This window comes from Syngnathus floridae, chromosome 1, assembly GCF_059516105.1.
Source record: "Syngnathus floridae isolate MCC-2025c chromosome 1, RoL_Sflo_1.0, whole genome shotgun sequence".
Classification (NCBI taxonomy): domain Eukaryota; kingdom Metazoa; phylum Chordata; class Actinopteri; order Syngnathiformes; family Syngnathidae; genus Syngnathus; species Syngnathus floridae.
Genome location: NC_142413.1, coordinates 15,174,473 through 15,197,818, shown reverse-complemented (window position 1 = coordinate 15,197,818; position 23,346 = coordinate 15,174,473). Strand labels below are relative to the sequence as shown.

At 40.0% G+C, this 23,346-nt stretch overlaps 2 protein-coding genes and 1 long non-coding RNA gene across 3 annotated transcripts in view; 2 read left to right on the top strand and 1 right to left on the bottom strand.

Annotated features, from left to right (window-relative positions):
* Positions 1–23,346, bottom strand: part of LOC148404274 (uncharacterized) — a 30,692-nt gene that overhangs the window by 2,567 nt on the left and 4,779 nt on the right. The window contains exons 3-7 of the long non-coding RNA XR_015861461.1: positions 22,869–23,023; positions 21,295–21,491; positions 20,888–21,047; positions 20,709–20,800; positions 20,040–20,120 (exon numbers count right to left, since the gene is read on the bottom strand). This is a non-coding gene — a long non-coding RNA (uncharacterized LOC148404274). The remainder of the gene's footprint in view (positions 1–20,039; positions 20,121–20,708; positions 20,801–20,887; positions 21,048–21,294; positions 21,492–22,868; positions 23,024–23,346) is intronic.
* On the top strand, positions 9,338–15,781 carry spon2b (spondin 2b, extracellular matrix protein). The gene is made up of 6 exons (XM_088374922.1): positions 9,338–9,457; positions 10,165–10,433; positions 11,419–11,642; positions 11,944–12,135; positions 12,771–12,957; positions 15,140–15,781. Exons 2-6 carry the CDS (start codon positions 10,190–10,192, stop codon positions 15,316–15,318), a joined length of 1,026 nt encoding a protein of 341 aa, XP_088231048.1. The 5' UTR covers positions 9,338–9,457; positions 10,165–10,189; the 3' UTR covers positions 15,319–15,781.
* On the top strand, positions 19,878–22,170 carry LOC148404276 (transmembrane emp24 domain-containing protein 11). The gene is made up of 5 exons (XM_088390724.1): positions 19,878–20,130; positions 20,264–20,355; positions 20,668–20,793; positions 20,881–21,027; positions 21,335–22,170. The coding sequence occupies exons 1-5, from the start codon at positions 20,001–20,003 to the stop codon at positions 21,482–21,484; spliced, it is 645 nt and encodes a 214-aa protein (XP_088246850.1). The 5' UTR covers positions 19,878–20,000; the 3' UTR covers positions 21,485–22,170.

Here is a 23,346-nt window from a genome sequence, read left to right as displayed (position 1 = left end):
GTTTCTCATTCGAGGCCATTCACTTCATTACAACACAGCGTATGACATATTGAAGTCATCCATCCATCCATTTTCTGAACCGCTTAGTACCCACGGGGGTCGCGGGTGTGCTGGAGCCTATCCCAGCCGTCATTGGGCAGTAGGCGGGGGACACCCTGAACCGGTTGCCAGCCAATCGCAGGGCACACAGAGACAAACAACCATTCGCACTCGCACTCACACCTAGGGACAATTTGGAGTCTTCAATCGGCCTACCAAGCATGTCTTTGGGATGTGGGAGGAAACTGGAGTGCCCGGAGAAAACCCACGCGGGCCCGGGGAGAACATGCAAACTCCACACAGGGAGGGCCGGAGGTGGAATCAAACCCGCACCCTCCTAACTGTGAAGCGGACGTGCTACCCAGTGCACCACCGAGCCGCCACATATATAAGCCTTTTTTTGTTAACCACGAGGTGACCCTAATAAACCGCCACGGGGAATCTAGACTAAGAATGAGCACATCAGCCCTGCTTGAGTCTTCATTTACCATAAAAATGTAGGATATATTATTTATTTATCTTCCGTATCGACGCTTTCAAATCGCAAGAGTGACTTGGATTCTTAGACTTTTCAAATCTCATCAAAAAAAGCCTTGTTGCATTGAGGAGGCAACGAATACATTTTCAAAAGTGTTTTTTTTAAAAAACGCATGTAGCTGATAGTGAAAGCATATACAGTGTTTTTTTTTTTTGTTCCAGGATGCATTAAAAAGCATCACATCATTATGTACCTCTCTAATCTTGTGAACGTCATGTTCATGTATCACCCCCTGTACGCTAACCTTCTGCGGAACACATTCAAAACCAAAATGTATACTGTATTTAAAACACGTCACATGGAAAATGCCAAAATACTTTTGCCGCACGCCGCAAAAGCTATCCATCTTCATTCCAAAGTGAAGTCAATCTGTTCCCTGGAAGGATGACCTCACTTTCACAATGTCATCGCTATTTAACATCGAAAACACTCTGAGATGGCCTCACACATTTACACCTTTTTTCCGCTCTGCTCCAAATTGTCAGCTGTGCATTTCCTGCGGTGTGGAACCGTATACGTCTCCTGAGAGTTTGTGTTTGTTTTAGACCGCTGGCGATGTTGTAAGAGCCTCCCTTGTCTCTTCATTTCCACACGCTGAGTAAATTATCAGCATCATTGCCTGAGACGGTGGTCGGACAGATTGTTTTCCGCTGCTAAGATACAGTAATGAATGGACCATACAGCGAAGGGGTGGGCAAAGTATGGCCCGCAGATCACATGTGGCCCACTCTGTTCTTTAACATGGCCCACTTTGCATTTATTCACTCTACAACTTCAACATTATGGAAAGAGTTGCTGCAATAATTTAGTATTTTATACCATAGAATGGTGTATTAAATAGCATTATTTATTTATTTATTCCTTCATGCATTCATTTATTTATTCATTCGTTCATTCATTCATTTAAATAATTGATTGACTGGTTTATTCCAAACGATACAAATTTTAGGGGAAATATTTTGAGATTTTTGCAAGCATGTGTACGGGTTGCTGAATGCAACTTGCTGAATGAAACTCACTGTTCATAACTTGATGAAAACTGGGAAATGAAAATAAAATCAACCTCTGATGCCAGTTTAACTGTGTTGAGTTGAGCTGCAGGCTTGACAAACTGATAAACACCAAATTGGGTGGGCATGTCTATCATGAATGAACACATTAAAAAGTCTCAATGACCCAGACCCACAAGACTTCCACCATTTTGGTTTGTAACATCGTTTTTTGAATCAATTTGGCCACTTGTGTAAACTTAAAAGATTTGCCCCAACACAAGCTTTACTGATTAACAATAAAAAGCTGCACAAATCTCAAGGACCTATGCAATATTTTGAACAGGACATGTCAGTCTAGTTTAAAGTAGGGCTTTGATCTTGACAATTATTATAATAATTGGATTATTTTTCTATGCATTTGATAGTCTTAATTTTTAGTCTTTAATATTTTATATATTATATATTTTATATATTTACACGGTATGGCTCAGGTGGTGGAGTGGTTGTCTTCCTTTGTCTTGTTGGGTGGTTCTTCAGCCCTAATTATGTGGCTACGTCGAAGAGTCCTTGAGCAAGATACTGAACTCTCAGATGCTCCTGACGCCGTATCATCTGTAGGTGAATTTGGAGACAGTGCTAAAGCGCTATGAGTAACTTGAAGTCAGAGAAGTGCTATAGAGGAGAAAACCCATTTACCATTGAAGAACAGGATGTTATTTAAAAATACACAGAGCTGAATGTTCACAAACACAAATAGATTATAAGAAACTACAATGGGTAACACCTTACAGGTATTGCTGGTCGATCATGAGCTATAGCTTGTGCTCTTACGTAACCTGTCATGGTTAGCAAATTATTTTAAGCAGAGAAAAACCTTTGTATCAGCTTTCAGAGAATCTGTTCTTATGATGCCAATGGCAAGGTGGAGAAAAAGGTATAAAGAGGGGAGCCAAAGCCATAATGCTGCTGTCCAAGGCTACCGTTCCGGCCGAAAAGATGGCCAACCTAATAAAGGATGTAAAGCATGAAGGCCGTTCAAGTTTGAACGGCCAGAAGACTGAAGACTCTGACAGAAGCGTAACCACATTGTCGTTTCACACAGTTAATGTTCTCAAATATCCACTTTTACGTTATGATTTCTTCAGTAGCTTTGCAGTGTATTTCATAACTCTGGTTATGTAAGCGCAATAAGATATATTTATGGCGGATTGAGGTTCAGTTTAGCACTTGGGGACAAATGAATAGGTGTGCATCGAGTCGTAAAAGTCTGTCTACGATGTTGCAACCCAAGGGATGAACGTGGGCGGCAGCTTGCCTTCTTTCACTTTAATAGAAATGAAATAAAGTCAAAGCACTCAACCTTTGGTCATGTAAAGGAGCAGGACAAAGATGGGCCCCTGTGGAACTTAATGTTCAATGTATAAGTTACATAAAATTGCATTATAATCAACTTGTAAAAATGTGTTTGGTTAAAAAAAAAAAATTATTTAAATGTTAAGAAATTATATTAAAATGAATATTACATTAAAATTACCAATACATTAAAATAACCATAAAAGAAACAATACTGATTTTGAGGTTTCACAAAACACATCAAACTATACATATACAATTCCAAAAAGTAAAGTAAAAGAAGCAGTTGTAGAACCAAAGCTATCTACGTCATGGTTATCATTTTCAATCAAAATTACGGTTAGGTTTCCTCTTTTCTAGCTCAGGTATACTTCTGTCGAGAAGCACTAACAAAAGGAAAACTTAGAAAGAATTCTTAAAAACTGATTTTTTTTCTAGATTGGATAAGATCAATTATGATGAGGGGTTCAACAAAGTGTCAAAACTGCCATAAACTAGTCAACGTTGAACAAAGAGATACTGTACTGCTCCCAATGTAATGTGATATACATAGTCCAGTGAATCTGCTACAATGAAATGTAAAAATCTGGGGAGCACAAAAGAAATGAATGGCGACTCCACACCATGTTTGCTACCTTATTTTTCACACACTTTATTAGCTGTTACGCTACATCCTGCTCTGAAATCATGTCGGGCAAAACTACTGTACTGGAAAACTGATCGTTCTCCACTTTTTTTGCTGTTGTGTAGGGACGCAGTAAATCACATCCTTTATACCTCCGGTCGGGGGCTTGCCGCCTCCCTACATTGCATGATGTGAAAAACATGATGGGATCACGTTTGAGTGGATCGCGGCGGATGAGGAAGCAGAAGAAAACACGGAGACCTCGAGGCACCAACCAAGAAAACCGGCAACAAACTTGCTACATCTACCTGATGTGAGGCAGGTGGACGGTGCGCTATGCTATGATGTCACACTATTAACAAATACAGTAGTGACCCTCTCACAGCCTCATGCATTCTTCATCACCCATCTTAAAACAATTAAAGACAGTAAAATAATTTTCACTCAGAGGCAGTTCGGACGTTACAACTTGGTAAGTGGCTATTTGTTCTTAAATGGCTGTGGGACTAAAAAGAGAAGTGAGCATTTTTACTTGTGGAGACAGCTCTTCACAAAGTCGATGAATTACATTTTGTCAAGTAAAATGCGGATCTACATGCTCACACAGGACTGCAACTTAACTTGTGCACACATACTTTAAAATGACCTTTTCCCGAGTAGCAATGTCCTTGGTCCATCAGAGTGAACAATAAAAAGCAAAGTCAGCAGTTTCTCCAAATGGATAATTTATACATGCTGTGTTTTAATACTCTGTAGTCATAATACCCTGACCAGATATTGCTTATCCATAATTCTTGAGGTATAAAGCATGTTGCTCTTCAAAATTTCACATTGGCTCGCCGGGACGCTGGGTTTGCCGTGATTGATGGTGCAAATCTTCACCGAGGTCGTTTATAATGCCAACGTAAGTCTGATTCGGCAGGATTTGGGTAATGCATCAGGCAGCCGCTTTGACTCACAGTATTTCTACTGGATTTTGCAAGCATTTGTAATTTTCTGACAACTTTTACTCCCCGCATGAAAACGGGTCTCTGTACATTCTACCCCTCATTTGGTCAAAAGAAGCTTGGTACTTTTCTCAATCTCTACGATGATGACACAAGTTGTGACAAATAGTCACAGACATTGCTCTCCAGCAAACTAAGCTCGCATTAGCACTGTACACAATAGTGTTGCATGAGATACCGGTACATGTACTGTACATCAATATTTCGGCGTCAAAAGCTGCTCGACGATACCTTTTATTTTAAGATCTCTCATCACTTGTCCACACGTACACGCACGCATGTACACACACAATAAATAAGAATTAAAAACTAAATTAAAAAGAGTAGGTCTTGAGCAGGCGGCATGGTGACGCACTGGTGAGCACCTCCGCCTCACAGTTTAGCCCTCCCTGTGTAAAGTTTGCATGTTTTCCGGTTTTATCGCACATTCCAAAAACATGCATGGTAGGCCGATTGAGCACTTCAAATTTCCTGTAGGTGTGAGTCTCAGTGCTGGCAACCAGTTCAGGGTGTCCCCCGCCTACTGCCCTATGACTGCTGGGATATGCTCCAGCAAGCCTCCGACCCCCGTGGGGACAAGCAGTACAGATTTTTTTTTTTTATTTTGTGAATCCAAGTTAGTATAAACTAGTATTTTCTATAACTCACAGTACACATTAACTTATAGCTTTTACTTTCAAACATTTTAGTCAGTATTTGTTTGTACTTCTACTTGAGTACTTTTACTTTTACCACCTCCGTGCGCACATGCACATGCATATACACACTGGAAGGATCTGTGTGTGCAGAAATGTGCAAAAAAAAAAACTCACGTGCTCTGTGATTGCTTCCACACAATGGCGGAAATTACTCGGAAATCAGGGTGATTATCGGGCCCCTGCGGTACACCGACTGGAGGATGAGCGTGGAGAAGGCCCAATGTCACCACCAGGTGTTAACACAATATATAGAGTATATGCATACTGTGCATTCATTTTCAAATGCTTCCAATTTCCTACGCCTCACAAGCAGCCAAGTGATGAGCGCACCTGCATCACAGTTCAGAAGTTTTGGGATCTACGTATGTGGCATTCCAAAATACATACATGCTACCTTCATTAAATTGGCCAAAGGTCTAAACGTGAGCCGCAATATCAATTTAAAGCACGTTTTCCCAAATGCTATGTTCAAAAAACAACACAAGAAAAGTCACTTCTTTATGTTTCAAATAAGAAAGCAAAGGTTGACTCAGTTTTGAGATACATGCTTTTCTTTGGACTGCAAATTTATGTCTATTTCCATTACCTGACACAATGACAACACTTCCTGTCGCCACAGCAACACTGGCGCCGCACGAAAAGTAAATGCTGTTAAATTGTCTGAAGCCGGGCGCTCATTTAGCGTGACCGGCGGCGGCTGTGGGGCTTTGTCGGACGTCGCCACATTTTGAGATTTGCCTTCCAAAGAGCGTCTGCTAGCTGGATCAGTGTTTTAAGATTGCTGGTAAAAAGTGCAATGATGTCACTTTTTTGCAGCAACTAAAAGTCATTTTTTATCATTTATTGAAAGCCAGTTGAGAATTGTAATAGCCGTGACACGTGTGCGGTGTGTTGGAAATGCTAAAGATAGCAACATTGCAAATCATTGGGGCAGTGGCTCATTTGCAGAGACTTTGGTTTTTGAGTGTCACAAGTTTGAATTCCATTGTAAACAGAAATGGAAGAATAGCAACGAGTCGGTGGGGAGACACTAGTCTGATTTCTGGCTACTTAGCAGGGGCCTTTGTGCAAGGCACACCACAAATAGTGCTGATAGTCCAATTCGTTCTGAATAATTTTTTTATACCGCTCCTTGAAAACCATATAAAATGTGGTTCCATTTGTTGAAAATACCTTTTAGGTGCTTTTAGGTGTAGCTGTTTTGGTTAGCAAAAGAGTTACAATAGTGTAGTCTTTCATGCCCAAGTATGAACAAATAACAGCAATGAATTAACGCCAGATCATCTTTCCACCCCTGCAGGTAACTTGTTCATAACATGGAGTTCAACTACCCTATTTTCCGGACGATAAGTCGCATTCTTTTTCGTAATTTGGCCGTGGGTGCGATTTATACGCAGGAGCGACTTATGTGTGAAATTAACACATTACTATATAATTTCACATGTAATTTTCACACTAAACCGCAAGAGGCCTGTGGAATAATTGGAACTGCAACTGACAATGAGTCTGACATAAGCCATGTAGAAGAGGAAGCGCCGCATCTTCTACCTTTGGAGTTCGCGGAGTTGTTCAAAAGTGACACAGAGGATGAAGATTTCATTTGATTTAGCGATTTGGAGTGACACGGATGGTTTGGTAAATTTGTTAGCATGTTATTTATGCTATAGTTATCTGAATAACTCTTAATATGTTACGTCAGGCACGTTCTTAGTTTGTTGTGTATGTGTCATGTAACGTTTGTATACCGTACAATTATTCAGCCTGTTGTTGCCTCTATTCTATTTTTATTCTAAATTGCCTTTCAAGATGATATGTCTGTTCTTGGTGTTGGATTTTATCAAATAAATTTCCCCCAAAAATGCGACTTATATATGTCTTTCTTTATTATGCATTTTATGGGTGGTGCGACTTGTATTCCAGAGCGACTTAGAGTCCGGAAAATACGGTAGTTGCAGACGAGTAAAGCTTTGCTCTTTTGGTAAGCAACAGAGTTGGAAAGTGAGGCCTCTATTAGAGCAACAGCCAATATTTAGGGAAACACAGTGCTGCATTCATGATACTGTGTAAACTATTAAATGAACAAATCAATCTTGTGAAATTGGAGGTCCAGTGAAAAAACATCTTAATGCGACAACCAGACGAAGAGATGACATGTCAAGGAAATCAATCTCCTCCCTTCAGACGTGCACCATGCTCGCTCATCTATCAGCGATATCACCTTTGATGTTGACAACCTGTCCGTCTTGCCGCCACAACGTGCACTCACATCTTCCTCCCACCACCGCCAAGTTATGGCAGCCACGTGCCTCACTCACATGGCACAAGGCCCACCTCACGTTTCCTGACCAATATTCATGAAAGCCTTTTGTATTCTGCTGTTGTTTATGGCTTCAAAACAACACATGACTGTGCTCAACACACATATGGCGAGTAACGTCATCGTTCACGCACTTAAAAATGGTACTGTCATACCGGCCTTGTCTGCGAAGAAAAATGATTAAACCACTTGTAACAATAATAATAAAAGGCTACTAATGTTCTAAATGTTGTGATTAATGTAGTGGCACTCGTAAACAGCAATTACGAATAGATCACATGACGTAAACAGTTGACCAGATGTCTTTAGTTGGAATGATTTCAATCATAACGACAAAAAAAATCTCCTTGCAAAAAGCCGGCTATCCTCACCATTGTGTTGAAAGCAATAAAAGAAGGAACGGGCAGTTTTCCAGATCCGAAGAAAGCGACCAGTAATATTCTGGCTCCGGAGGTAGAATCAGTGCTATAACAAATGCAGGATGCTGTCTACCAGTGTGTAAGGGAATTCCACAATACCGGGACATTGGCGTATGTAGTTTAATATTCACTTTTTTTTCACTACATTATTTAAAAGCAATCTGGGTGACCCAAATTCACTAGGTGAAAATGAGAAAAAGTCACCAGTCTAAACAATAAATTGTGAAAATTCTAATAAGGGGTTGAGTGAGAGTCAGCGGCCGCAGCGTTTGAGTGTAGGTGTGTCAATGTGTGTTTTCAAGAAGAAACGTGACCATATGGAAAACATTAGATGTGGGCTGTGTCAGCATGCTGGTATATTTGTGTGTTTGCACGTGAGCATATAGTGTTGTCTGCCACCTCTAGGCACCGACTTGAGCCAAGCACCACACCCAGCCTCCGCACACGCGCACACACAGCTGGCTGAAAGCTTACCAAAAGACACATACACAAGGTTTCGGAGAAGACGGAGGAGAAAACAACAGCTGCTATTGTGGCTTCCTGTCGGTGTAGAAGACAAACATCATGCACTGTAAAACAGAGACACAGCATCTTCTGTCCACATGGAAGGCCTGACTGGGTCAAACGTGACACACTTTTCAATGTTTGTAGAAAGCATTGGTCAAAAGACTTCAAATAATCACACTTAAAGAGTCGTGGGTGTGGATGGTGCTGGTAACTGAATTACCACTGGGGATCAATACAGTATCTATCGATTGATCGATCTACCTACCTACGTACCGTTCCGCCCGCCCGTCCGTCCGTCCATCCGTCCGTCCGTCAGTCTGTCTAATTGCACAAGCTTTTATTGTTTTTTTTATCCTCATTGAAAAATAGTGATTTTATTTTGAAAATAAGAACATTTTCAAGTGAGACTACACTTTTGAACGGTAGTATATGTAAAGTGCTTCCTTACAGCGGCAGATATTGTGAAAGGCGCTATATACGTATATAAAGTTGTATTTGTATTCCATTTGTATTGGATTTGTATTGGAATTGTAATGGGTTGTATTCACTCTTTCTGTGCAGCATTTGGTCACAGTTGTGGTTACAGCATACTTTATACCAGGGGCATTCTTCTGATTAAAACTGTCACATGTTAAATCACATCCCCCCCATTGAAATTGAATGGAAATGTCATTTGGGTAGCATAGTAGTTGAGATAGATGTCTTTTGTGAAGCTGGCACAGGATCAATCGACTAGCAGATAGGACGCAGTGAAGCATGTTTCGGAGGAGAGTGGAACCGAGGGGGTTTGAAAAGGGGATGGGGGTTGTAGAGAAGGAGGGGTTGAAGCTCCTGGGAAGGCATAAAAAGGTGAAACTGGACTATGGAGCTTCGCAGTCACTTTTGCCGGCAGCCACAACCACTGCTCTCCACCCCCCTCCTCTCTCTCTTCCTCAACCCTTCATTCACCCTCTGCAAAATCAGTGAGTATTAATCAACTACTGTATTTATACACTCAAATGCATGCAGACAATATGTATTCAAAATTGAAAGTAGTTGCAAAATGTGTGTCCATTAAATAAGGATATTGGATATTATTTTGGCAAGGAGTGACTTTCATGTAGTTATGTTTTCATTGTGAAATGTAGAAAACTTGTGTCATGGAGTTTTCTGATTTATTTTTTGGTGAAATCTGCAAATAGATTTGAAAAAATCATGGAAAGCTGTATTTTCACACTCCAAGTAGTTTTCGTTCTCTAGATGTTTCAAAATTTAAAGTTTATTGTATTTTTTCACATGACAATAGAACCCCGGATCTAATGCTAACTCCCTCGCTCTCTGGAAGCGCACCGCACACGACCGCAGTCAGGCCGTACAATGGTTTAAAACTCGCTAAACAACAATGCCAACTCACGTCGAATTCCGAAGCTTTGTTTAAGATCAGAGGCAAAGATTTCCCGACATTTTGCGTCCAAGTCCGAATATGTTGAGTACCGAGGCGGTCGAGTTCCTGGCTTCTACTGTACATAATACATAAATGTGAACAGCAGCAGGAATAGGCATTCTGTGCAACAAAAAACGTATAGGTGTCAATCGTCTAAATTAACGAGGGATTTAGAATCTTCAATGAACTTCACATAGATTTGTGACAGTCTATCTCTATTAAAACTATTCATCTTCTTGTCCTTAGTCTCCTTTCCCACTTCTTCCGCCTCATGATCATGGACGCCTCGACAAGCGTCTCCTCCACCAGCGATGCCATTCTTGGCCTCGTGGTGGTCACGATGCTGACACTGGGCTACGGTGTCCATCCGATGCCCGTGCCGACAAACATCCCCATCTGCACTGCCTCAGAACCAGCCCAGTACAATTTGACCTTCATTGGCAAGTGGTCACAGGCAGCATTCCCCAAACAGTATCCTGTCTACCGCCCCCCTGCACAATGGTCCAAACTTGTCGGTGAGTACATTCATGATGAGAAACTCTGGTATATTGCAATGGTGGAACCCTAACCCATCTTATAGACCAACAGTAACATTACATATTGTATGCTACATCGGAGACATCAGTCACCAAAGCGAGCTTCGCTGAGCAACACATAATTCATGATGATACTCACCAATAAGTGTTAAAAGGCGATTCTCGTCAAAACACAAGATGCAAGCGATTTTGTTTTGAGGTGGGCATTTTAGGGTCGGTTTCACTATTCCCAGGGGCCATACAAACAGAAACTCATCAAGATTTTGTGTAAATGCTACTGATTTTGAAACGTGGAAAGATAGGAAATGTGAAATAGTGACAAATGTGGGTTTTTATCTTTGCGTGTGGTTGGACTGGGGCGACAAAGTTGGTTGCCTCGTCATAAAACATGATGCCAAATGTTGGTGAAATTTTTTAGCCTGAGCCAATTTTATTAAGCAAAACTCTTGCCTGAAAAGACACAAGTCAGCAATTTTTTTTTTTTTTATCTCTGTAAACACTGTTCTTATACTTGAATAAAGCACATTGTTTGCGACTTAGTGAGTGGTTTTTGAGCCTTATAAACAACCATTGCTCCTCAGACCGTATTGCTGACAGTAATAACATGGTGGAATAGTAAAATCCTCATGAAACTTTGAAATGGTTGAACAACAGATCCAAGAGTTCCCAAGTTATTACTCGAATAACACATGAAGACAAGCAAAAATAATTATATACTAACAACGAAATCAAAATGGCCATGTGAAAACATAACCCGAGTGACGAAATGAGCATCGGATCCCATCCTGTATCCATCGAATATGAGAAAACCATGTGAATTCCTGAACCCGATAACCCCCCCAAAAAATTATTATCAGGGATGAAAGCAAATTAGACATAAAGTTATAAAGATAAAATAAAATGACTAATGTCAATAATAAATACACAGTGGTGATCCCCCTGCCCTTCCTCTCTCTGCTTTCAGGTGTGACCCACAGCTCCGACTATCACATGTGGCAGCGTAATGGCTTTGCCAGCAACGGAGTGAGGGAGTTCACAGAGAAAGGCGAAGCTTGGACGCTCATGAAGGAAGTGGAGCAGGCCGGAGAAAAGATTCAGAGCGTTTATGGCATCTTCTCAGCTCCTGCTGTCATAGGAGGCACCGGCCAGAGCAACACTGTGGTTGAGGTCTTTGCCAGACACTCTTATGTAAGTCGCTCACGAACCTGCTTTGCTAAAACTAGGTCAGGGCTTCAATGAGAGCCTCTCCGAAGTCAGTCCATAATAAACGACAGCGGTCTAGACAACCTTCCATTTTCTGTCATTCACTGAAGGTTATTTTTTAAACACACATGTAAAGAGGGGCAGAGGCAAGCAAAGTGTGTCTCAGTACATGAGTAAAGCTACTTTCTGGCTAGGAATACACAACAAGTGAATTTCTTGAATAGCCTAGAACATAATTAGACCATCTCCTAATGTGGTGAGCTTTCTCTATTTGTCAATTCTCCAGCTGTCGTTTATTGTGCGCCTTGTTCCGAGCCCCGACTGGTTCGTGGGAGCGGATAGTGTGGACCTCTGCCACGGTGACCAATGGAAAGATAGCGTGTCTCTGGAGCTCTTTCCATATGACGCTGGGACCGACAGCGGCTTCACGTTCTCCTCACCCAACTTCGAGACCATGCCACAAGACAAAATCACTCAGGTAGGGCATACTACAATTGTGGGCAACCACACGAATGTAAGATGGGCATGCTGCTGGCGTTTTAGATTTACTGTCGCTTGGGTGCAAAGGCCCTCTTCGACATTACTATTCTGAGGCCAAACAAACAGCAATTTTCAAGGATTTTCCATTTTCAGCCTGGTAAGATTTTGCTGGGTTACTGAAACTTTATCCCCCCGCACAACCATCACTTGGGAATGCAAAATTTAGTAGAAAATTTAGTACACTGTGAGTTGACCTGTATAAAGTCATTTTGATGATTTTCAGAGGTCCTTCACAGATTAACTCTACCCAGCTAGTTTCACTTGGCAACATCAAATTTGGTAGCCATGTCACTCATGACTATAACGACAAGAAATAGGGCCAAATGGGTTTAAACCTATATTTCGGGGTCATTTTGTCCTTTTCAAGGGACTTTCATAAATTGATTATTCATCAAGATCTTGTCTAATTGCAACCAAATGTCAACAAAATATACTAGACAACAGATAAATGCCACTAAGTTGAATTTGTTAGGTTGTTCCCTAACGAAATGTCTTGGATCTGTTTGATAGTGAGTTACATTTCAGATCATCTTTATGTATCCAAAGTCATTTCTTGCCTTTTTCCAATCCTAGATAACCTCTTCCTTCCCCAACCACCCTGCTAATTCCTTCTACTACCCCCGACTGAAGCACCTCCCACCAATCGCCAAGGTAACGCTGACCAAGATAAGAAAGACCAATCAGATAATAAGCCTTCCAGCGGAGCCCACCCAGTCCAACCTGCTGCCAACGGGGAATGAGATTGAGGACAACCTCATAAGTAAGTCAAAGAAATAATAAATCACGCATGGTCGTAGATTAGCATTTGTAGTCACGTACTGTTACGCACAAATTAGGTATTAAAGAGTAAAATTATGTATTAAAAAATGCATGTCCTCAACACAAATGTGCAGATGTAAAAACATTTGTTGAGTATGGGTCCATGTCGGATATAAATAATAAGCCATTAAAGAGCTGGTATTCAAAATAGCATGTCTTGAGCCTTTTTGATTTCAATTTTAACACACTAAAACTACTAATCATTCGGTAAGAGATGCATGTTTCATAAGAGGGCTTGTTGGTAACAATCCAAACACTGATTAACTGCCTTGACAATGTATCAACAAGTGTAAGCCACATCTAGAAGCTATAAACTGACATATTCCACATGACCTACTACATTTTCGAAAATGTTAAGGGCACACTTAAGGTCATCACTAAAATGCAAAGAGGACCAGAGAGAAGTGGAAAAGGAATTATATGTAGAAAAAAAAAAACGACAGCGATAATATGGGTCAGCCACCCAAAATGGGAGGCAGACTCTTATATTTTGACAGGACCACTATTAATGAGGTGAAGTTCCATTCAGTCTATGTTGAGTCACAGACAGTTACTGTTTATGACTCCCTGTTGCACGGATTAAAAGTGAGCCAAAGCAGGAAGCTGAGAAAATACAGCTTTTTTTACGAGTTAAGACAACCACACGGTGGTCCAGTTGATGTTGGATGGGAGGGTCATGAGAGTTGTCCATCTTTAAAATACGAATCTGACAAAGGTTTTACAGAAGGAAAACTGCAGTAATTAGATTACACGACAGGTTTGTTCCCGCTGACAAGGCGCCAACAAACAGTCAGGGACTAACAATCAGAGATGTTGTCCAGATTTTACACAAAAAAAACAAACTATTAAAAACATTCTTAAACTTACAAATGTTATTGATACAGTATGAAAACAATCTCAGTTCATACAGACCCGCCCAATGAATCTGACAACACTGTCATATGCATACAAGGCCTGTATTTGCTGATGTTGATGAAAACATCTTTAGAATGTAAGTACAACTCTGAGGCTAGATTGCTGAAGAACCAACTTAACCTGAGACCTGTTGTCACACTCTGTGATCATGTAAACAAACAGTCCGAACGAGACATTTTATTGGCTTTCAGTTCCTGCAAACAGCCCCGAAGGTCTAATCCATTGTTCAATCTTTCACTTAATCGTCAATATTTCCAGAGAGTCAAAGAGATGACCTTCACGACTAATTCACAATCACCTTATTGGACCTGTCTCTGTGTAATATATTCACAGATGTCAACTAATTGAGGCCAAGTTTGACTGACGGAATTTCATCCTTTAGCCCACTAATGTCTTTCCTGTGTCCTAAATGGACCGGCAATATAATGCCGGATAGGACTTGACGCAATCTTCCAGCAGACCATCCATCCTTCAGTGCCTCGCCTCATCCTTCTGCTTTTCGACTTTACGCTGAAGCAAATTTGGACTCAATCTGACAAACTAGGTTGTCAAAGGCATTCCCTTGCTTTCATTCTGATTCTCAAAAGATAGACAATAAAATGAGACATGTATAAAGGATTTGGTGCTCTCCTGCGTACCTGTGCACTGCTTATATGCAGCCCCAGATATGTAAGAGACGAGCTGTCTGAATGCCCCGTCTCTGTATTGATGTAGTCCATGTGCAAAAGGAGGTCAATATTTTAGGTTTATCGTTTAGAATTAGGTCTCAGGATAATTCCTACTATTCCCCTTTAGAGTTGAGGTTTAGGACTGAGGTTTGGGTTAGGACAACAGTATGAGCTTCAATTCCTCGGGAGCTTTATTCTGCCTGTTTTTAGATGTTTCCTTCTGCCAACACACCTGATTCAAATGATAAGATCATAATCAAGCTCTGTCGGAAAAAACTGATAATTATCCTGATCATTTCAATCATGAGAGACATCTAAAACAGGCAGGATACAGCTTTCAAGGAACGGGAGGTCCCTACACCTGGGTTCAGGATGGGAAAGGGGCAAAACCTCCCAAAGGGTAGTCTGTCCTAAACAAGTTCTGTGCATTATTACTGACATTAGAAAAACCTAAGAAAACCTTAGAAAAATGTAATGCATGCAGCGTAGCGTACCCATGTCGACAACTCGTGTACTAAAGTCTACCATTGTGCAACGCAGAAACGCCGCTGGACTGTGAGGTGTCAGCATGGTCTCCCTGGGGCCTGTGCAAAGGCAAGTGCGGAGATACTGCCCTGCAGTACCGCACACGCTATGTCCTTATGCACCATGCCAACAATGGAGTACCCTGCCCCCTGCTGGAGGAGAAGCGGACGTGCGTGCTGGACAATTGCTTATGACTAGGCCTGGAAACTGGGGAGGAGAAGAGGAAGCGGAAGGACAGTAAAGGGAAGAAGAACAGGAAGGAGCGACAAGGGCGGAAAAGACGTCGGAGAAGATACAACAACAAAAGGGTTGCGGTTTATTTGCTAAAGTCATGAACTGGACCTGCTCCTTAGTCAGTGAGAAAATAAGCTCTTCTGTCCTAAGGATGGACCTGAAATCAATGGAGGGATGTAGTTGTTGCGAGTGATCAAAAAGTGGCTTTCGAATTAATCGACCAGAAGCTCAAACGAATGTATTTATTTCCAGGATTTTACCCTGACACGTACAAATATGAAAATAGCCATTTGTATTCTTTTTTTTGTAACTCAATTAAGGTACTGGTTTCATGCAGAAAATATTTTTGTACAAAACATTACAACAAATCTTTAAAAAAAATGTGATATCTGTATTGTCAATAAAAGTGCGTTGATATTATTTGTTTATTTCAACAAGTATATAATTCGACAATCATTACGACTTCATGTACCGTTTCCACATGACTTGTCGAAAAGGGAATCGGGTTGAAGCATTTTTGCTTATCTGTTGATAGTGGTGTTTTCATTTTTATTGAATTTGTAGAATTATATCATGAAAAGAAATGAAAAGATCAATAAATAAAAAGAATATAGAATTATAGAATAGAATCGAAATTTTAGAAAATAGTTTACTAAGGTTCAGTTCGGTCTTTTTTCGGCCAATGAATGTGTTTTGTTAGGAATTCAAGCACGCCCGAAAATAACAATTGAGATCAATTATATTCTGAATAAATCAATTAGCAGGAGAAGCTAAAATAGGTACATTTTCACTCTGAACAACAGATTGTCAAACATTACAAATGGACTCAAATGCCCAACACCAGTGGAAATTTCACATAAATAAGCCCTTTATTCAAAACAAAAATGGTCAATATGCTGACTAAGCAGTGTTGGGATTCAAACCGAATCATCGTACCTTGAGGTGTTTAACAAGTAATAGTTTTAAACACACATACTGCACCTATTATAAAATACCATAAACTAGGTAAAGGTACTCAGCGACCTCAAACCAAATGATCGACGCCATGAGACTTGAAATCACACTGTGCCGCTCACTGCACATCTAACAAAGTATTAGATAATCCTGGTTGATATCCAAAACAGACACTTGCGGCTGTAACAGAGGAATATTCTTTAGTTCCTGAATTATACCAGTTGAAATTTGTAAAACAGACACCAATGTGCATGCACTTTGCCTCTCAAAACACTGGGAGAGGCAGATTGAATAGCAATAGCACACATCTGCCGGTTTTGAATGATGACAGATGGGAAACGGAGTGAAAGACACTCATGAGGAGCATGGATTTTCATCTCTAAACCTTTCCTGTACACTCTTCTTAGAAACGTCATTGGCTAAAGTCACTGGGATCTACATACAATTGTGTTCAGAGGGTTAGGGTCACATTTAGTCTGTAAACTAATACAGTGCTGCTCAGCCTCTGGCTTGAGAATATGATGGTGAGCCATATACCTTTGGCATTACCTCAAACTTGTTAACTCATTTGAAACCGCACCATCCAATCTATATAGATATAGTATATAGATATATAGATGTGGATATAAATATGGGAACTAACAGCAGATGCTGAGCTCATCAATTCAAACAATTGTAAAGACGTCCAAGCTATTCAGAGTCTTGAATTTAAATGCCACAATTCATCCAAAAGTCATGCCCATGATGAGCACATGTAAGTATGTGTGTGACCACAATTGTGCTGAATACGTTTTGACACGTTTATGATCAATGGTTTCAGACTTTGGAAATGACAGATTTACCCTACTTACAGTAGATATCGCTGCCAGGGAGTATATTGGTTCAGCATTTACCGCAAAGTGTGGGAAGATGTGGAGATGTGATATTATAGACTTAAGTGACAGCTTTAGCAGATGCTCACTTGGAAAGCAAAATCTATTCTCTGCGGCTATGTGGGTGTTAACATTATAAATGACCTCATATAAGGAAAGTATGCTCCTATCAGTGATATAATGTGTTAACACAAAAACTCTTAATTACATAGTCCTCAGAATAATGGAAGAAACAAACCTAGTTTACGTATTCAATTATTATTATTATTTTTTTTTAAGTATTTGAAATAGGTTAGCTGATATGAGAAGCTAACAGTCGACATCTTTACATAAACCCATAGGAATTCACCCCAGAACAATTTGTCTGACTTTCCATATTTTTTTAGAATTATGTAAAGAACAATACAGGAGGCAGTATGTTATGTAATAGGATAAAAATAATTTTGCATACCATACAATCACACAACATAAGCAACTTCAATATTTGTATTATTTTATAAAATGAAAAAATATATTGTGTGGAGAGTGACAAGTGACACCAAGATGTGAAGATAATATCGGTTGAAGGAATAATAAGGAATTAGAAGTATAAGTGTCAAGATAATTCACTTGTTGGCTAATTGGAGTTTAGGGACTTTATCCACCTCAAGGAATAGGAGAACTTTCTCAAATTCACTTTTTAGTTGAAGATGAACATTGATATTGAAAATCTTAAGTGGTCGTTAGTCAGCTAACTTAAGATGTTACATCATTGTAACCCAATTAAAAACCAGAACAAAATGTCACATGACTGACCTTTTGTCAAAATTGAAGAAAAAGTAATACTAAAAGCATGGGGTGGGTCTTTGTTGGGGGCCAGGAGTTGGGCTAATGAGTATTTTGGTTCATTTATGTGATTGCATTTGCAGAGTTTGACATGTAAAAAGTGTAAATTAGAAGATTGTAATGAAGCTGTTTGACTCTTTATTGTAGGGGTGTGCAATTATGGAAAAAAAAAATAATGGCAATAGCTTTGATTGATGCTGAAATCATGATTAGCAAACACATATCTATTGGTTTCTAAAAATAGCATTTATTCAAATACCAAAACTCAAATTACCATAGTGGCCCGAATAGAAGACGTCCCTGATTGTAAGACGACCCCCTTTTTTTCAAGACTCAAGTTTGAAAAAAGATTTTTTGAACACCAATTTGAATTTTTATACAGAAAATAATTACAGTACATCTGAAACAAATGATTATAACAATATATTCGAGAGAAAAAGCATGTTATTTTGCCTCATTCAAATCATGCAAAAACTGTCTATCACTTCATCACCATCATCTTGAAGCTTGCATCATAACAATCTCCTCAGCTGCCGGTCTGTTATCTCTTCTCTTATCTTTTCTTGCTTACCACTATTTTTTATTTTTCTTATTCTTCATGACAGGGGTTCGCTTTGACCTGGGGAGTAAAGTTCAGCATTCGCTTTAAAGATATCTGGCGCCATCTAGCATTGTGAATGGGTATAATGTCTAGACCCTGAATGTAAGATGATTCAGTCTTATTTCAATGCAAAGAACACCGTCTTATATTCGGGCCAATATGGTAAAATACAGGATATAAAAAACACACACAAAACGTGGCTTTTTCTTTTTAAATCAAACACTATCATGTGAAAGTTTTGCCTACCTTACAGATTCCAACTTGCAGACAAGGAGGGAAACGATGCTGCAGAAAATTGTCTCGACTCAAACGAGTCAAGTTCAATCCTCACGTAAAGGAGTAAGACAGCAATCAGTGTGGAATTTAGGTGAACCCCTATCTTAACAAGAGTGTGACATCCGAGGCTACACAGGCTATTTTATTACTGAGGGGTATTAATGCAAGTGTTTTTAACACTGATCCTAAAGCCTTAATTCTGGAGGCTTTTCAGTGTACCTTTACTGTTATGCACTAAGTTTTGGCATTATGGTTATGGTATTTCAGTGAGCCCCACCCTCACAGCTATGTGAATGGGGTTTGCCTTTACTATGAATGTCTAAAATTAGCAATCATCCGTAACTTTTGGAAAATAAAACTAACTGTGGCTGTTTAAGATTGGGGAGGCATTTACAAAACCATCACTCGTGAACGTTATGTATTGGTTTAGCGAATTGTTCATCCCCATTCCTCACAATGGGAGTAAAAAAACACTCCCAATGAAGTAATGGTTGCGTTGCTGACACCCGCACTTTAGTGCACCCTGCTCTTACTGTTATTGTTCCGTTTTTGATTAACTATTATTCAAGACATTACAATAATCTATGGGGGTGGGGGGGCAATACATATGTATGCATCTATACATTGATTATTCCTTGAAACTACAAATCTGTGTGCTTCTGAGATGAACAGATGCCAATGAAAGCGTAGGGTCTCCCAACTACGTATGTAAGATATCGCGAGTGATGTTTTGCTGATTGGTTTCTTACTTGGCCAATCGCAAATCTCGTTTGATTCCGCAAACGGGAAAGGCAGACATTATCGCCACAACTAAACACTACGTAACGCTTAGTATTTAATATCTACTCATTGATTTAACAAGTGCAAATTTTTTTAGCTTTCTTGATGTTTTGAGAGAGAACACAATCATGACATAACATTGGCGAGGTGCTATTGGCTGCTAAGTGAACCAGTCACACCACTTGACCAATGTCTAGTCACGCAACGCAGCACCTGCCACTTTCTCACACTCGGCAGCCTCCAGCAGACACACGCTGTGGACTTTGGAAAACCCATTTGGGACTTACAGACTTTTTTCACAAACCTTGGTTTAATAGGCCATAGTGGACTGACCATGAGGCTACAATGGGCCATCTTTTTCCTTCAGGCTTACCTGATGCTGGCGGTCGCCATGTATTTTGATCTGGGCGAGCAGGAGGAGCGATGCATCATTGAGGAGATTCCCCAAGACATGCTGGTGACAGGTGAGTTATGGAGAGAGGATAAGAATTAGCCAAAAGCATTGGACAGAGGACCACAGAGAACGATTAAATGCGTCTTGTAAATTGTGATGACTTATGGCAGGAGGCTCAAATGAGCGTATCTCTTTCCCCCCAGGATATTTCCTGTTGCAGCCGTGGGACTTGAAGTCGTCCACCCACTCGCCTCACCTTGGCGTTACTCTGACGGTCAGGGACCCCAACCATGAGGTACAGTCATAATAAATGTAATATATGAAGCGTGACATGAAAAAAAGTAGTTGCCCCATGCCTAATTTCAGTTTGTTTTCAATCACGTGTAAATATTTCAGTTCTTCAAAAGCGTATTAATGTGAACGAAAGGATGGCTATTGTTTACAAATTGCTTATATTCTCAGTATCGTATTGCTGTACTAAATGCAAGTATAATCCTGGTATTGAAGTCATAAGATTGGTATTATCACAACATTGGGCTGCAACATCTCATTGATCAGAACAGTTCAAATATGTAAATATTTCTGCTTGCAATCCACTTAACACTAGGTTTTGATGAGCAAGCGCTACGGAATCTTTGCAAAATTCACCTTCACAGCACATGCGTCCGGTCAGCACTTCCTCTGTTTCCAAACCAACTCTACCAGTTTCTCCGTCTTTGCTGGAGAACGTCTGGTAAGACCTGCAACACACACAATCACAGAAGACTTCATTTTTATCATCTTATTTTTTAACAATGATGATTCTTCTTGTGTTCGGCAGAAATTACATTTGGATGTTCAGATAGGCGAGCATGTTATGAATCCAAAAGCCGATGGAACCAAAGACAACTTGAAGACACTGGAATATGGGCTGGAACATCTCATTGATCAGATGGTGCTCATCACCAAGCAGCAGGATTATCAGCGGGTAGGACTGGCTGAAAGAGCCTTAAAATACAATGATAATAATAATAAGAAGAAGAATACATACATACATACATACATAGATTTTAACTGATTTCAACCCTCTCGCTGTTGAGGTACAAATAACAGTTTACATGATTCAAAACAAGCTTTGCTTTTTGTTAATTTTCCCCTTATGGGATTTTTTTTTTTTTTCCTGATACCAGAAAAGCTCTGGAACTTTTCCCGGCAAGTTTTAGTCTTTACAGATTCGTCAAAACATTGACACTACCTTTCAAAAGTTTGGGGGTACTTGTTGTTGCTGCCAACAGGAAAAGGAGGAGTTCTTTCGTCAGATCAGTGAGGACACACACAGTACAGTGCTGTGGTGGGCCGTGGTGCAGACCATCCTCCTGCTTTTGGTCGGTTTCTGGCAGATGAAGCAGCTCAAAGATTTCTTCATCGCCAAGAAGCTCGTCTAGTCACCATCTGTCAATCATGGGCAAATCACGTCATTTACTTGGAGTACATTATTGCCATGGTGATTACTTATGCCTTTACAACTAAGAACAGGGCTTCCCAAACTGTTTGGGATTATTGTGGTTCTTCCGAGGAAACCTAAATTAATACATGTAATATGTACAGTAATTTATTGATACATACCGTACATAATCTATTTATGAGAATCACAGCAAACATTTTGGGGCCCAATCCACAGTGTGGGAAACCCTGCCTTAGAATAGTCATAACAATAATTACAGTATGTGTTTATTGCTCGAAAGCAGGTCGTGTTTTTTTTCTTCACAGTTTAAAACAGTTCCCAGCTGTCTAGTAGCGTCTGTAGCATGCTTTCATCAAAATACCCCAAGGATGAAAAATCATACACACATTTTTATAGAACATTTCTTGCTACTGTGAAATTGGCTCATTTCAGGGCCAAACATATCGCACACAGTGTACCACCCGCATTTCGTCCTACAAACCCAACTTTGGTTCTATCATCAACTCCTCAACTGCTTGCCTCAATTAGTAGAAGTAGAGCCCAGAGCAACCTCGAAGACAATTAAAGCATTTTTGTGGTGCATGGACACGTTGCCAAAAACAAAAACTGCCGCTGTACCCAAGTTGCTAACAATTTCACAGAGCAATAAAGACCTTCAGAAACCAAGACCGTAATCCAAAAATAATCTCTGTATCCCTAGAAATTTATAGCAGCTATATTTACCGTTAGCGAAGGCACCACAATGTAACAAAACCCCCTGGTGCATGCACACGCGCATATACGGTAATCCCTCGTTTATCGCGGCTAATTGGTTAAAAAAAACACCCGCGGTAAGTGAAATCCGCGAAGTACAGTCACCAACAAGAAGTACTGGGCAGGCTAACGAGTTAGAAGAAAGATGCTGATTCGCGATCGTGCTAACACGCGAAAACGGACTTCTAAAGGAATGTAAATGAACATTTGGGGCAATACTACATTGTCCTAAAGATTAGACACATGTTTCTTCAATTTAGAAGTTTAATTTTGACTTTTAAATGTTTTTTTTTAATGGGGGGGGGGGGGGGGGGGGCGATGTAGTGAAGCTGCGATAAACGGGAAGTAGCGAGGGATCACTGTAGTACACACAGGCGCGCGCACACACACACTTAACACTAGCGTTATCATTTGTGATGGCAGCTTTCCTTACCAAGTCACCAAAATAAACTTTTCAATAAGCGTGGTGGTGTGGCGCATGACATCAATAAACAAAAATCATCCTCATCCCTACATCAACTGTCCAGTTGACCAATCTCACAACATTATTATCGAAAGCTAATTCCTTTAACACTGGTTCTAATCTGTACTAAAACTGCAGCTCTGCTTACCTTTTGACATGATAGTGTCAAAGTGGTTCCTTTGATCTGGATGTTTGAGCATATTGACCAAGTGTGCCATGTCCTTTCCTCCACTCGAGCATCTGCCCCAACTTCTTTTCCGGGTTCTTCTGACGCCACTTCAGCATACGTCACACGGCTGTCCCCTGGAATTTGAATTCATTGATCAGTCTTGCAAGTTTAAAACGTTGAAGTTCAACACAAGACATATTTATTGCGGGAGCAAAACTGCCAATATAACAATGAATAAACGACTAAACAATTGAAAAATGTATCTAAAAAAATATGAAAACAAAAATACATGTACAATACAAAAGTAAATATAAATCCAAAAATAAAAAATGAATACAAAAAACATGTATACATACAATTAAATAAAATAAATATATTTATTTATTATAATAAATATGATTTTTCTTTAGTTTTTTTATTATACTTTTTTTTATTTGTGTTTTTATTTCCACTTTTC